The sequence below is a fragment of the Carcharhinus amblyrhynchos genome, chromosome 15, assembly GCF_965287045.1.
Source record: "Carcharhinus amblyrhynchos chromosome 15, sCarAmb.v2.hapA, whole genome shotgun sequence".
Lineage (NCBI taxonomy): Eukaryota > Metazoa > Chordata > Chondrichthyes > Carcharhiniformes > Carcharhinidae > Carcharhinus > Carcharhinus amblyrhynchos.
In genome coordinates, this window is record NC_137338.1 from 22,066,852 (window position 1) to 22,083,978 (window position 17,127).

At 43.4% G+C, this 17,127-nt stretch overlaps 1 protein-coding gene across 1 annotated transcript in view; it reads left to right on the plus strand.

The window, feature by feature from the left end:
* Positions 1–3,473: 3,473 nt before the first annotated feature.
* ros1 (c-ros oncogene 1, receptor tyrosine kinase) overlaps positions 3,474–17,127 on the plus strand; it is a 211,201-nt gene continuing 197,547 nt past the window's right edge. Inside the window, 2 exon segments of the mRNA XM_080204333.1 lie at positions 3,474–3,593; positions 9,302–9,358. Of these exon segments, the coding sequence (XP_080060459.1) occupies positions 3,474–3,593; positions 9,302–9,358 (177 nt within the window).

Below are 17,127 nucleotides of genomic sequence, written 5' to 3' on the forward strand. Positions count from 1 at the left end.
CGGGGCAGGCTTGAAGGGCCAGATGGCCTACTCCTGCTCCTATTTCTTATGTTCTTATGTAACCCCTGAAGGCCTGAGGGAGACAATTGCGCTTTCCTCTTGTTAGCAATAGTCATTGCCTCATATTTACGGTGGCACAGTGGTTAGCACGGTTGGCTCACAGAGCCAGGGACCCAGGTTCGATTCCAGCCTTGGGTGACTATCTGTGTGGAGTTTGTACACTTGTGTCTGTGTACACTTTGTCTCTGTGGTTAAGGTGCTCTGGTTTCCTCCCACACTCCAAAGACGTGCAGGTTAGGTGGATTGGCCATGTTAAATTGCCCCTTAGTATCCCAAGATGTGTAGGTTAGGTGAATTAGCAGGGTGAAAAAGTGTTAAAGTTTATTTATCACAGTATCTTACATTCACACTGCAATGAAGTTGCTGTGAAAATCCCCTAGTGGCCACACTCTGACGCCTGTTTGGGTACACTGAGGGAGAATTTAGCATGGCCTATTTACCTAACCCGCACATCTTTAGACTGTGGGAGGAAACCAGAACACTCAGTGGAAACCACATGGACCCAGCGATAACATGCAAACTCCACACAGTGAACCGAGCCAGGAATCAAACCTGGGTCCCCGGCACTGTGAGGCAGCAGTGCTAACCACGGTGCCGCCCTAATACATGGAGTCATGGGGATAGGGCCTGTTTGGGATTGTTGTCAGAGTCAGGACCAGTCTGATGGGCCGAATGGCCTCCTTCTACGCTGTATATAATTCAAGTGGGTGTTTACTCTTAGCCAATAAAAATCTTGAAGTTGGACATTCTTCTTGATTCAACATCCACAGTGTTATAAATGTTTATTTTTTTGAAAAGCTTTGGAAGGACATTTGCATTTTCTTGGGAACTGACCTGGATATTTTTTTAAAAGATAATCAATTCACTTTGGATTGTGAAAAAAATTGTCTTTTCCAAGGAATCAAATGACTTCTGCTAAATTATCAGTATGGCATTGAGAAGATAAGAATTATTTGTTTACAGGAACTTTAATTGCTGGTTAAAATAAAAACTTCTCTTTTCAGGTTGTAAGGCTACCCTTGTGATTTACTGGGAAGCACCGAACATCTGTTAGGTGCTTTCTGTTTTCAACTTGTTTTTCTTGAATCAGTTTTAGGTATAAACCAAAAAGAAAGCATGTTCAACTACCTCTCTTCCTGTGTTGTCCCAGATTGTTACCAGGATCCAGCTAGGAATCTTGCGCTCAGTATAAGTCATCTGTATTTGGAAGTCTAGGAAGCTGAGACAAGAAAGAGATCTTAAGGACATTGATTCCACTCTGTTCTCCTCCACACTGCAGCTCCTTTGAAAAGAACTTCCAGATAACTACTGCTGTGACTAGCAGTCCACTTCATGTGCAAGAACCCCAGATCGCTAGTGTCTAAACACTTCAAATTTTATCCCTTTTCATAAAGTTTTTCCCTTGGCCAAAGGGTGTTTTCCACTTATATGCCAACTTCTTCAGAGACCTACTATGTCTTGTCCACTGTGCATGTGAGTTTGTGTGTGTTGGGATTTAATGGGCGATGTAGTCCAGATTACAAATTGTATGTTTACCAGTTTTTGCAATTTTCCTTTTGAAAATAAGTTCTGTTTCCTAATATATCAGTCAATCTGAATTTATTGAAAAAAACCTGGGTAAAGTCACTGCTATTATTGGTCTAACAATAGTGAAAGTAAACAACTGGCCGTGTTGGTGAATGAATTAAGCATTTACACTTATGGTGCAACGTGTGGGTTAGTGAGTGTTGTAAAGTGAAAGATGGGTAAATGCACCTTGACTAATCTTAACCAGTTTCCAGTAACACTTTTTAACTCAGGCATGTTATGCAGTGTGGTTGACAAAGGAGACAAGAGTCAGGTGAAGATGCAACACAATTTTATTGAACACTTTATCAAGGAAAAGCAAGATTTATCAAACTCTACTGTTGTACTTTAATTAAACTCTATCAATTTCTTCACAAGATTCTTCAGTAAATAGTTTTAAATCGTCAAGTAAACCATCTCAAATCTACACTAGCTATCTAATTCTGACATGTGCTTCTGAGGATTTGCTATACTCTATCCATAAGTCCCTATCACTGTACTGGAACCGTCTGTCTGAATAAAACTGCTAATACCCATTCAGTAAGGTTGGTATAGGCCGTTTCTTGGTCTTTGAGTGAGGACTGATTTTTCGGGATATGCAATCATTGATTTGGGCCTCCCCTCTCATCCATGGCTGGTTTTGGTCTTCAGGTCGTCCCACTGGGATGGTCTTCTGTGTCCAGTCAGCCTAATAATGCTTATCATGGGGTACAAGGAGCTGGCGATGATGTGCTGCTTGGCTGCCAGTCAAAGGTACTCTCTGGAGTCGCTTTGAGGAAGGTGCAAAAGCAGAGAGAGCTGGGGTCTCCAGGTTGCCCTTTTTTATCCACCTCTTTGCACTTTTCTCAAAGATTCTTTGGCCTGTGTCCAATACTAGTGTTGGGTAGGAAGATTCAATGAGGTGACTACTTTCCATAGTAGAACATGGTTTTGAACCTTCACCTGTCAAGTGATGTCCTTGTCAGGCTATACCTCTGACATCCTACTGAACTGGGTGCCATCAAGTCTGCTTAGCAAAGTCTTCTAACAAAGCAGGTATAAGCAACGGCTCATTCAGAAACAATGTGGCCAGCAGCAGGACAATCAAATTCCTGTTCGCTTTTGATGGGAATTTGACTGTCCAAAGCCTGGCTGCATGGATACTGTCTGTTCCAGCTCCGCAATTTGCAAATTGCAGAGCCTGAGTAGATTTAACACAAAAAACAGAAAATGCAGGAAAATCTCAGCAGGTCTGACAGCAGCTGTGGAGAGAAAATAGAGCCAATGTTTCAAATCTGGGTGAACCTTCATCAGGGTTCTGAGGTGGAGAAAAAACATCAATAGCACAGCGGCACAATGGTTAGCACTGCTGCCTCACAGCTTCAGGGATCCAGGTTCAATTCCCTCCTTGGGTAATTGTGCTTGAAATCTGCATGTTCTCCCTGTGTCAATGTGGGTTTCCTCCGGGTGCTCCTGTTTCCTCCCACACTCCAAAGATGTGTAGCTTAGGTTGATGGGTCATGCTAACTTGCCCCTTAGTGTCAGGAAGATAAATATGTGGACTTAGAGGGATGGGATCTGGGCAAGATTGTTGTCAATGCAGACTCGATGGGCTGAGTGGCCTCTTCCGGCACTATAGGGATTCTATGATTCTGTAATGATGAAGTTGAGAATCTGGAGCCCAAAGAGTAACTTGGTCCCGCAGCTGGAAGGGGGAGGGCTTCATACCGGAGTGACAGGAGTCACATCCAATGAGATATGCACAAGGGCGGTACCCCGCTTTCTCCAACCAATCAGAGGTTCCTTGGTCTGACGTCCCGGGGCGGAGCCCCGCCCAGGAGGAGCAGGACAACTTTTTGCTGAGGAAGATGCAGCGAGTTGAGGGAAACTTGAGAAAAGTTTTGCTCTCTGCTGCCTTATTGAGCTTTTGGCAGGGCACGAGTGGTGATTTGAAGAATGCCTGTGTAGAAAGCTGCAACAAGAGTGTGGTAAGTACAGTATTATCAAGATGAAATAGCGCGGAACCTGCACCTGACTGCAGCTGGCAGCTGGAGACTGAGAGACATGGACAGGCTTGGGTCTGAGGGAGATAGGAGGGGGGCAACGGATTGTAACAACCCAGAATATTCATTTGGAGGACTGCTTAAAGTTGACAGTGCAAACATTTGGCACTGTCAGCGGTGCTATATTTCCATATGCAATATATGTATGTATGTATATATATTACCAGCAGAGATTCTATCATTTAAATAACCAGGGGTAAGTTGAACATAGAAATTAGGAACAAATTCAGCCCTTCGAGCCTGCTCCTTTGTATTTTGCTGTCGTTATTTACATGTGACGTTATATTTCCTGACAGTTTTTATTTAACTTTTATTTTATCCCTGTGCCCAAATGTAGACAAACGAATAAAAAAAACATGTGGATGCTAAGGTTTGAAGTTCAGTGGAGCCCTTTAGCCAGAGCGCACCCCCCCCCCACCACACCTCCAGTGACTCACTCATCTTGTTCGTCTCTGGGTCACCGCATGTGGATCTGTGTGGTCATGAAATCAGTTCAACGAAGAATTTAATTTTGAGAGACATTTATTTCCAATGTACGTGGGCTGGCACCAGATCCCCTCCTTTTAATTATCTGAGCGACGGGAGGTTTTTATAATGCGTGGAAGACATTGGCGTTCACTAAAGCAACGCTTAAATCAGCAATCCCGAGCATTTTAATTCTTTTTAAATTAGTCACTTGATTTGTTGTTTGTGAAGTTGTGCAGATAGTTAAGTGCACAAAAAAAATCCATGGAAAAGAAGCAGAGCTTTTCTTGCTTAGAGTGGACTGAGATAAGTCGATATCCTCTTGCCACCTGAAGATGCGTCCTTTAATCGATTACTAATATTGGATATTGACTGTATGTTGTTTTTCATTGCCTTTTCTTGAGGACAGTATCCCATGCTCAGGCACAGCTTGTGAGTTAGTAGTTGCCTCACATTCTTTCAGTGGAATGGTCTTACCTGTGTACTTATGTAGTAAGCACCATAAGCAACTTATAACACTAAACTCTGCATCCTCCTTTTCTTCTTATGAACGGTATGTTTTGTCTGTATAGCGTGCAAGAAACAAGACTTTTCACCTATACTAATACATGTGACAATAATAAATCCAATCAACTTGAAGCACAGATGTCACGGCCAAGGAATTAAATGTTATTGCACAAATTAAATCATAATACCTCACCATCCAGAAAAAGAATCACATTGGGCCTCAGTGATTCTTTTTCTGATCTGCTCTATCACAAGGTTCAGATCTGTTCTATAATGAAGTGCTAAAGGACATTGCTGAACTCTGTCCAGTTTTGGGGTGGCACTGCAGCATAATGGTTAGCACAGTTGCTTCACAGTGTCAGAGACCAGTGTTCGATTCCCAGCAGATCACTGTCTTTGCGGAGTTTGTACGTTCTCCCTGTATCTGCATGGGTTTCCTCCCTGTGCTCCCATTTCTCCCACATTCTAAAAGACATGCTGGTTAGGTGCATTGACCTGAACAGGCTATGGCGACTAGGGATATTTCACAGTAACTTCATTGCAGTGTTAATGTAAACCTTACTTGTTGCAAATAAATCAACTTTACTTTTTTTAAACAAACTGTTATTAGAACTTAAATGCAATATGGTAAATCTTGTGTATCCTTCTTGTATGACTTGGGTAGAAGTGGGAGAGTGGTAGTGACTCCCTTATCCTTCGTTTTGATGAATTAGCACTGCAGTATAAACAGAATGATTTTTTTTAACCAACAGTTGCTATCTCTGGAATGTGGCTGCACATTCTGTGCTGTTTTGCAGTATAACTGAGACAGAAGTGTAACTGATGTTGATTAGCTTCCTTGCCCCACCAGACTCAGCAATTCCTTAAGCTAGCTTACCCTGATAACGATGGACAAGAAAATGAACCAAGATGGAAAAAGATCCAAGAAATCTACGTGGGGTAAAATAGCTTTTGAATAGTTGAGCCGCCCTCTGTTTTGTTTCACACTGCACAGGAGCATACTCCTTTTCAGACTAAGTGAAGTTGACCAGACTTTACTGTGCCAAATTCGCAACAAAGCTGGTGAAACTCGCCCTGAAATAAAATAGGGAGTGAGAATTCTTTTCAGTTCCAAGCATTTTGTTCTATCGTAATGGAAAAAGCAGGGTCATCTGTTTTGGTAATTTTTTCTTAAAATTAAGAAATCTTGGCAATGGTGGCAGTATAACTCAATTGCATTTGTGCCACCTTCCTTCTTGGGATTTAGCAACATGGGCCTGCTCTCAGCTGTATTTTACAATTTGATATAATGTGTAGGATTATAGGATGTCCCAGACATTTATGTGATGATTTTAAGTAAAATAGAAGTTCATTAAACAATGCAATGTTCATTAGTCAATAAAACACACAGCAGGAAAATCAGCTAGAATTATCTTAACTACATAATGGCAATACACAATATTTTTAACTTTATCCAGTTTCAAATCTCTTTCTTTTTCTAACTTTCTGAACCTCCCCAAACAACATCCCATAGCTTTTAAAACTATAAGCAAAATCTAGCACCACATCCAGCAGCTGCATCATTTCGGGTTGCTTCCAACCTAGGATGGAGAGACAACTGGCTCCTTAGACAGGCTTTCTTAAGGCACAGCTTGTTGGGGTTGACACAGCTTTCTGCTGTGGGCTTCAGTCTAAAAACAGCTCCCTTGTATAGGATGTACTTTCCTCTGCCATACTATTTCTCCTTTTGAGCTTCCCTTGTCTGAACTAACCTTCTCAGAAGTCACCTGTAATTACTATTAAATTAGTTCACCTTTAGAATGCAAGTGTGAAATTCATCCTCAACTTTTCTTTTGAGCTTTTAGCAACTAAAACCAAGATGGCGCCACACACGGCGATTTCTTGCAAGCTGTGTGCAGCATATCTTTTAATTCTATCTTTTACTCTCATTCTATGCTTTTAAAACTTTATTCTAACTCTTTTAAACTCTCTCACAATGCTTTAATTCAGTCTCTTACTGCACTCTCTCCTTCTCGATGTACGGTATGTTTTGTCTGTCTAGCGTGCAAGAAACTGTGCTTTTCACTATATGCTAATACATGTGACAATAATAAATCAAATCTTTACCTTAACTTTTGACTACTGTTACCAACCTGCCTCAGGTAAATATCTGTTTACAGAGTTGCTTGGCTAATCAGCATATCAAAAACCCTAGCTCCATCACTGCCAATCTGTCTTTCCACAATTTCCATTAAAGAATAGTCTGTTCTTCTTTAACCATACGACCATCCCTTATTTCCAATTATTGAATTCCTTATTTTTAATTTGATCATCATTTCCTATCAGTAGTAGTTTCCCTCCTGGCTTTAGTGATCTGGTCTTTTCCCATGATCTTGATAAAGTGATTATGTGCATCAAAGCAGGACAGTTGCGGCTTGATGTTGATAAGTCTCCTTAACTCCATTCAGATATTTTCATCCTCACTGCCTCAGCCAAGCGATTTTCCAACTGAGTTTCGCTTGCTATTTTGAGGGAAGAATCCAGAAAGACAATTAGGTCAAATAGGATTACGAGCTCTAGGGATACTGAGACTATGTGCCCTCCTTCAGACTGCATGTATCCATAGAATTTCTCCTGCAGCTGCCAAACACCCTTGTTGGGATTTCAAAGATCGCATGTGGGCTTTTTTGGACATCAATACCTCTTCCTGGCATTTCTTTCTACTGGCTTTTCCAAACATCAAGAATATTGCCTGCTTACTCTCATTAACGCACGTGGATGCTGTGACCATCTGCAAAACTTTGACTTATTATTGTCACATGTATTAACATGCAGTGAAAGGTATTGCTTCTTGTGTGCCAAACAGTCAAAGCATACCGTTCGTGGAGAAGGAAATGAGAGTGCAGAATGTAGTGTTACAGTCATAGCTAGGGTGTAGAGAAAAATCAGCTTAATGCAAGGTAAATCCATTCAAAAGTCTGACAGCAGCAGGGAAGAAGCTGTTCTTGAGTTGGTTGGTATGTGACCTCAGACTTTTGTATATTTTTCCCGACAGCTGGAAGAGAGAATGTCCGGGTGTGTGGGGTCCTTAATTATGTTGGCTGCTTTGCTGAGGCAGTGGGAAATGTAGACAGTGTCAATGGATGGGAGGCCGGTTTGCGTGATGGATTGGGCTTTGTTCACAACCTTTTGTAGTTCCTTGCGGTCTTGAACAATGGCTTCACTTTTCCAGTCTTGATCCAAATCTATCCAACATGCTTCCATTTGGTAGATAGAACATGTGTGTAGGACACTCCTTTCTTCACACTGGAAGTCCTTCTATGCTCAATTTTGGGCTTCAAAGCCTGCGCCATCAACTGAACAGAAACTGCTTCAGCTTCCATCATTGATGTAATTAGTTTCAGTTTCCTGACCATACACTATGTCTCTGCCAAGCACTTTTCCATCTCTTCAATATGCTGAAAAACATTGAGAGTTACACCAAATGATTAGCTATGATGACATTACTGCAATGCATTGGGTAGAACTGGCTGCCCTGGAACTTGTCCGCAACAAAATATTGACTAGGTTTTTGTGGCAACGTTATAGAATCTTTCTGACTATATTAAAAACCTAACACACAAAGATTCCAGCTGAGTGACAATTCCACTCCAACTTTTCAAGTAAACAAAAGATTATCTTAAGGAGATGAAAAGAAAATCAACCAATTGACATCCCTACCTCCAAAACTCATCAGTCAAGAGTTGGCCAAACACCCCACCACACATCGCAAGCATGCCCAAACCCCTCCAAAAATGCTGAGGGAACCCTGGGCACCAACCCTGCACCGTCCACTGCCACCAGCTAGTGGGGCTGCACCGTACACTGAAACAACCACAAGGCAGACTTCTGCAATCTCACCTGTACATAATTTGAGAAGGCAGCAGGACTCCCATGATGCACTTGAAGTTCTCCACCATCTTCATGTTGATTAATACTGAATTGATGTCATTAGGCCCAAGAGTTCAATTAGCTCTGATCTGTGTTTGTCATAACTATTACTCCTGTCAGGGCGACTAGATTTTATAAATCTCTTGTCATAATTTAGGAATACTATGGTTGAATGAACAGAATATTTATTATTTATATTGATTCAGTGAAATTTTATCATCTTGAAAAGAATGTTGGACATCACTATTGAAGCTTTTGTTCAGGTTCATCTGGAGTAAAATGATATAAGCTAATTGGGTGGCATGGCGGCACATTGGTTAGCACTGCTGCCTCATAGCACAAGGAACCCAGGTTCAATCCCAGCCTCAGGTGACTGTTGGTGTGGAGTTTGCATGTTCTCCCCACGTCTGCATGCATTTCCTCTGGGTGCTTTAGTTTCTCCCACAGTTCAAAGATGTGCGGGTTAGGTGCATTGGCTGTGCTAAATGGGGGACTAACAGGGTAAATACGCAGGGCTATGGGGATAGGACCTGGGTGGAATTCTTGTTGGTGCAGGTTCGATGGGCTGAATGCCCTCCTTCTTCACTACAGGGATTCTATGATTTTAGTGATTTCTCATTGAGTAATTAAGTTGTACAATAAAGGACAAGTTAACCAGTTGTTCCCAAAAAGATGAAAAATATCCCAGAGAATATGTAATTATACACATTCTTCGCTAATTTATCAGCTGATGAACCTTTTTCCTTTTTCAGGAACTTAATTCCATTGACTTGCACTGGGGATGCAATGTTGAAAGAAAATTCTCTTTGGTGAGTTGTAATGAACAATGTTTAGCTACAAGCAAGCCATGCATGGCAATTTGGTTAGCTTGTGAGAAGAAAGACTTGGTTTGAAGTGTGTATGAGTGGCATTCCTTTACTTTCAAATCTTGCCCTCATAAACACTGCCTCAACAGTTTAGGAGTCATATATACATTATAATAAAAGACATATTATAAGCTCAATGGGATACTTTTAAAAAATTTTTATTCCAGTTCAGAGTCTCAACAAATTGAGACATTCCCGATCCAAGCTGACAAGACAGGGCCCCTCACCTCCTGGCTTGGATTTGATCCACATGATCCAAGCTGATTGGAGTAGGCATAGCTCCTCCTCCAAGGCTTGATCTCATTTGCACCTTAGCCAAAAGGCCGAGATGCCGCTTTTAAAAATTGCCCGAAATGAAGCTCAAATGTAACCTAATGACTTCAATCAAGCATAGCATGTCGATACTACACTTGATCTTGGCCGTTTGTGATGCTTCTTTCCTTGTTTTCTCTGGGTGCTATTGGAAGTGAGAATTTCATTACACTCTTACTTGTTACTTAAATTTAATTTTCATTACCACTTAGCCAAACCTAGCTCAGACATGGGCGGGGGGGGGCACTCTTACTTTTCACCCCCGCTGGCCGACAGACAGGATGAGCCAGTAACATCCTGAGAGAGCCAAGAAATCAGGTTCACGCCCGATTCCTTGCCTCGTGATTTTACCAGCACCAGATATCTGGCGCAATCAATTAGTAATTACAAAATTCCAAATACTTCACGCTAAACCCTGTCAGGAATAGGGAGGAATCTCATGATAGTCAACACGTTTTCAGTATTTTGGATATAGTTGTAAAGATTTTTTTTTGCCAGTGTACTGTTTCTAAAGACCCTCTAAATTCTAATTTTAAAGACAACCACTGCGATGGTTTTGGAGCAGTGCAAAATTACTACAACCGTGGGGCAGACTATCGCTAAGCCTGAGACTGAGTTGAATTTTTAATCAAAATAGGTTTATTGATTTTACATAATGCTCTAGCACATTTTCTTACCTTTTTAAAAAAATAGCTTGCATCGGACTCTTAGCTTAGTGCAGTAGGTAGAAGCCTGGCTGGTGGAGCTCCATGTCATGCAGACAGATTAAGTTTGTCTGCTGGTCTGTGCTGATCTGATGCACTAAAGAGAGGGTAAAAGCCAGTTCATTGCCTTCTATTGACTCCTGGTGAAAAATATACATACAGAAACATTTGTAGACCATTGAGTCCCTGGACCTTGTGCCATTCAGTCTATTTATGATTTTTGACTTTCACAGTTTCTTTTTTTGGTAGCACAGTGGTTAGCACTGCTGCCTCACATCACCAGGGATGCGGGTTTGATTCCTGGCTTGGGTCACTGTCTGTGTGGAGTTTGCACATTCTCCCCATGTCTGCATGGGTTTCCTCTGGGTGCTCCAGTTCCCTCCCACAATTTGAAAAATTTGCTGGTTAGGTACATTGACCTGAACAGGGGCCTGAGTGTGGTGACTAGGGGAATTCCACAGTAACTTCGTTGCAGTGTTAATGTAAGCCTTACTTGTGACTAATAAATAAACTTTAACTTTCTTTTTATCCCTATAGCAGAGGTGTTGAACAATCTGCATTGCCATGAAGGCACTGATTAATGTGAGATTTTTAACATTACTCTACATTTCTCATGCCTTAGCTTGGGCAGTGGCATGATTTTCTCAACTTCTCCTGGGATCATTTAATGATTTTATTGAAGGATGGGGTGACCAGGAACCACTTTTACCCGAAAAATTAAACTCTTAGTATCCTGGAACTTGGAGATTGCACATCGTGAATATGGTTCGAGGGTTTAGTTTTCAGATAATCTCTGCCTATTGCTTTTTTAATGGCTGTATGACTTTCAGCATTTCTATCTAGTTAGATCTAGTTAGTTAGGAGCTGGAGTATTGGCATTATTTATGCGAGGCTGATAGATGGTTACAGACAACAAGGTTAGGAATGGAACACTGGGCCTGCTTTTAGTGGAGTGATGCGCATACTTGGAATGTGTGTTTAAGTCTGCTAATAGGATATCTTTGTTTCTTTGAAGCAACTGCAATTGCAGTTGGCGATGTGTCACACAGTTCACTTCATAGGAATAATAAAATGACTGATTCATTAAATTACACTTTTAACCAAATTTCCTGAGGGAACCTTACTAAGTGCATGTTGAGAGACTGGTATATATTTTTACAGGATGGAATGCTGTTTTTTAACACAAGTGTGAAACAATACTATTAGAACTAGAATGGGTATAATCACAAGAAAACACTGTTAATTCTTTATAAATACACCTGCTGGAGCAGGTGATGGGAGCAAGACAAAAGTACTATTGGAGAAATACTTTTTTTGGAAACTTATTTGGTTGGGAGAGATGTAGCAAGGTAAAATGTTGGAAGAGTATTCCATAGGCCAGAGAGGCCAGGGATATGTTGGCTGAAATTACAACTTCCAAGCATATTGGAGAGAATAATCCAAAGAAGTGCTAGGGAATTCTCTTTGGAAATTCTCAGGTATGGTTTGCATGGCAACTACCTGGAATTGCAGATATCCCCTGGACAATTGCCTTGTATGGGGAACTACCCGGAACATGTTCTGGGTACGGGGAACATGTTCTTACGTTCTTAAATTGCAACTTCAATCACAGACTTTGGATCGTTCCGTCTGGGTTGCACCCATAATTACTCAGGTGCTTTTAGAAGAATTAAAACCCCATCTAATTCCTGGGTAACTGTTTCACAGATTCATGTTGACCTGCTTTTCCCACAGGACTCCCAGTGAATCCCCAGAGGTTTCCCTCCAATTTTGATTTGATTTATTGTTGTCACATGCATTAACATACAGTGAAAAGTATTGTTTCTTGCATGCTATACAGACAAAGCACACCGTTCATAGAAAAGGAAACGAGAGTGCAAAATGTAGCGTTACAGTCGTAGTTAGGATGTAGAGAAAGTTCAACTTAATGCAAAGTAGGTCCATTCAGAAGTCTGATGGCAGCAGGGAAGAAGTTGTTCTTGAATTGGTTGGTACGTGACCTATCTTTTTCCCGACGGAAGAAGGTGGAAGAGAGAATGTCCGGGGTGCGTAGGGTCCTTAATTGTGCTGGCTGCTTTGCCGAGGCAGCAGGAAGTATAGACAGAGACAATGATGAGAGGCTGGTTTTTGCGACCTTTTGTGGTTTCTTGCTGTCTTGGGCAGAGCAGAAGCAATACCAGGCTGTGGTACAACCAGAAAGAATGCTTTATTTGAATTCAAGGCTACCCCTTTATCAGCCTAAGCTTGAAGGTTGTCAAGTTTAGTTGCAGATGGACATGGACTGCTTCAGTATTTGAAGAGTTGCAAATCATAAAATCCCAACAGTGCAGAAGAGGCCATTCGGCCCAGTGAGTTTGCACTGATTCTGACATAAGAACATAGGAGCAGGAGTAGGCCATCTAGCCCTTCGAGCCTGCCCTGCCATTCAATAAGATCATGGCTGATCTGTCATGGCTCAGTTCCACATTCCCACCCTCTCCCCATAACCCTTAATCCCCTTGCCTATCAAAAACCAATCAACGTGCGTCTTAAATATATTTAGCGAGGCAGCCTCCACCACTTCAATGGGCAGAGAATTCCAGAGATTCACCACCCTTTGAGTGAAGAAGTTCCTCCTCAACACCGTTCTAAACCCCCCCCCCCCCCTTTATTTTGAGGCTGTGCCCTCTAGTCTTACTGTCCTTTCTGAGCGGGAAGAGCCTCTCCACCTCTATCCTATCCATCCCATTCATCATCTTATACGTCTCAATGAGATCTCCCCTCATTCTTCTAAACTCTAACAAGTACAAGCCTAGTTTATTCAGCCTCTCCTCATAGTTCAACCCCCTCAACTCCGGTATCAGCCTAGTAAACCTCCTCTGCACTCCCTCCAAGGCCAAAATATCCTTGCGTAAGTGCGGCGACCAAAACTGCACACAGTACTCCAGCTGTGGCCTCACCAGTGCCCTATACAGTTGCAGCAAGACCTCCCTACTGACAGCGTATAACATACCCGTTTCTCCATACATTTCCATGGTTAATCCATCTAACCTACACATCTTGGTACACTGAGGGGCAAATTAGCATGACAGTCCACCTGACCTGCATACCTTTAGACTGTGGGAGGAAACCAGAACACTCATATCAGTGCAGCTGTCCTGCAGCAGTGAACTATAACACTAGTAACCTTGAGTCAAAGAACAAAGCTATTGGCTAGAATGTTTGGCTGAAGAATGTTTCTCAGATAGGATGGGGTGAATCTGTGGAAGAATTTAAAAAACAGAATGATGATTTCAGTCTTGGTTCACTGGGTGAGCCAGTGGAACTGGGCAGGGGTCATTGTGATGCTGGGGAGAACAGGCTGCGGAGGCCTGTGTTTTCTGGTGTTTAGAACATAAGAACATAAGAAATAGGAGCAGGAGTAGGCCATCTAGCCCTTTGAGCCTGCCCCGCCATTCAATAAGATCATGGCTGATCTGTTGTAGCTCAGTTCCACTTTCCTGCCCTCTCCCCATAACCCTTAATCCCCTCTCTTATCAAAAACCCATCAACCCGCTTCTTAAAAATATTTAGCGAGGCAGCCTCCACCACTTCAACGGGCAGAGAATTCCAGAGATTCACCACCCTTTGAGTGAAGAAGTTCCTCCTCAACTCCGTTCTAAACCGCCTCCCCTTTATCTTGAGGCTGTGCCCCCTAGTCCTACTGTCTTTTTTGAGCGGGAAGAGTCTCTCCACCTCTATCCTATCCATCCCATTCATCATCTTATACGTCTCAATGAGATCTCCCCTCATTCTTCTAAACTCTAACGAGTACAAGCCTAGTTTATTCAGCCTCTCCTCATAGCTCAATCCCCTCAACTCCGGTATCAGCCTAGTAAACCTCCTCTGCACTCCCTCCAGGGCCAAAATATCCTTGCGCAGGTGCGGCGCCCAAAACTGCACACAGTACTCCAGCTGCGGCCTCACCAATGCCCTATACAGCTGCAGCAAGACCTCCCTACTTTTATATTCAATCCCCCTCGCTATGAAGGCCAGCATCCCATTTGCCTTCCTGACCACCTGCTGCACCTGCAAGCTGGGTTTTTGCGACTCATGCACAAGGACCCCGAGGTCCCTCTGCACCGTCGCGTGCTGCAGTTTTTCGCCACGTAAGTAATAGTCCTTCCTACCATTCTTCCTACCAAAGTGGACCACCTCACACTTGCCAACATTAAATTCCATTTGCCATTTCCTGGCCCATTCGCCCAGCCTATCTAGATCCTTCTGCAGACTCTCCACACCCTCCGCACAATTTGCCTTTCCCCCAATCTTGGTGTCATCAGCAAATTTCGACACCCTGCACTCGGTTCCCTCCTCCAGATCATCTATATAAATGGTAAATAGCTGAGGCCCCAGCACCGACCCCTGGGGCACCCCACTAGTCACCAACCGCCAATCCGAATAGCACCCATTGACCCCCACTCTCTGCCTCCTATTTGACAACCAATCCTCTATCCACGCTAACACCCTACCCCCAACTCCATGTCCCCTGACCTTCTGCAATAACCTCTTGTGAGGTACCTTGTCAAACGCCTTCTGAAAATCCAGAAAGACCACATCCACCGGCTCTCCTCTATCCACTGCCCTAGACACATCCTCATAGAACTCCAGTAAATTTGTCAGACACGACTTCCCTTTAATGAAACCGTGTTGCGTCCGCCCTATCAAGCAATTCCCTTCAAGATGCCTCGCAATTTCCTCCTTAATGACGGATTCTAACATTTTACCTACCACAGACGTTAAACTAACCGGCCTATAATTCCCCGCCTTTTGCCTGGCACCCTTCTTAAACAACGGCGTAACATTAGCCGTTTTCCAATCTTCCGGCACTTCCCCGGAATCCAGCGACGTCTGGAAAATAACCACCAAGGCATCCACTATCACCTCCGCCATTTCTTTCAGAACCCTCGGATGCATTCCATCCGGTCCTGGGGACTTGTCCACAATCAGCCCCTCCAGTCTGTCGAGCACCACCTCTCTAGTAACAGTAATGTCATTAAGACCCTCCATTCCTACCACCTTTCCATCGCTAACACCCGGCAAATTATTCACGTCCTCCTCCGTGAAGACAGAAACAAAAAAGTTATTCAAGACCTTAGCCATATCCCCATCCCCTACCACTAGCTCCCCTTTCTCATCCTCTAAAGGACCAACGTTCACCCTAGCCAGCCTCTTCCTTTTTATATATTTATAAAAACTCTTGCTATCCTTTTTTATATTAAGTGCTAGCCCAGCCTCATAGCTTCTCCTACCCTCCTTTATCAACTTCTTTGTCAATCTTTGTTGACATTTAAACCTTTCCCAATCCTCTTCTCGCCCACTACTCTTAGCTACTCTAAATTCCTCCGCTTTTAATTTAACACTTTCCTTCACCTCCTTCGTTATCCACGGCTTATTACCTCTCTTCCTACTGTCCTTTTTAACTATCGGAATAAATTTCTGCTGAGCACCAAGAAAGATCTCCTTAAAGATCCTCCACTGCTCCTCAGCAGACCTACCTTCCAATGCACTCCCCCAGTCCACATTCGCCAATTCTTCTCTCATCCTACCATACTCCCCTCTATTCAAACAAAGGACGCGTGTCTGGGAACCCACTTTCTCCTCCTCCATCTGCACCAGAAACTCCACCATACAATGATCACTCTCTCCAAGAGGATCCTTCACCGCAAGGTCCCTAATTCTACCCGCCTCATTACATAGCACCAGATCCAAGATAGCTCGCTCCCTCGTCGGCTCCAACACACACTGTTCAAGGAAATTATCCCGGCAGCATTCCAAGAACTCCTCCTCGAGCCCACCTCGTCCAACATGGGTCGACCAATCAATATGCAGATTGAAATCTCCCATAACTACTGCCGTCCCATTCCTGCACGCCGCACTTATTTGCGTGTTAACAGCCCGCCCCACCTCCAGATCATTATTCGGGGGCCTATAGACGACACCCACCAGCGTCTTCCTCCCTTTGCTGTTCCTAATCTCCACCCACAACGATTCCACGTTCTGCTCTTTGGCTCCGATATCATCCCTTGCTACCACCTTGATACTATCCTTAATCAGCAGAGCTACGCCACCCACTCTTTCCTCCTGCCTATCCTTCCTAAACACTTGATAGCCCTGTACATTCATCTCCCAGTCCCTGTCACCTTGCAGCCACGTCTCTGTAATGGCCACCAGATCGTATCCATTTGTGTCGATCTGCGCCACCAGCTCATCCACTTTATTCCGAATGCTTCGTGCATTCAGATAAAGCGCTTTCATCCCAGCCTTCACCTGGACCCTATTTGCCGTAACGCCACCAATTGGGACATCCTCGGCCTCTTCCCTTACCTGTACCCTATCCTTAACTTTAGACCTCGTAGCGTCACCTACCCTCGCACCCTCCCCCCCCCCTAATTAGTTTAAAGCCCTGTCTACAGTCCTCTTTACTCGATTCGCCAACACTCTGGTCCCAGCACGATTCAGACCAACCCCATCCCGCCCGAACAAGTCCCACCTACCCCAATACTGGTGCCAATGCTCCATAAATTCGAACCCATTCCTCCCACACCAATCCCTGAGCCACCCATTCACTTCCTTTATCCTGTCAATCCTACGCCCGTCTGCACTCAGTTCAGGCAGTAGCCCAGAGACGACCACCTTGTCGGTTCTACTTTTTAATTCCATTCCCAGCTTCTCATA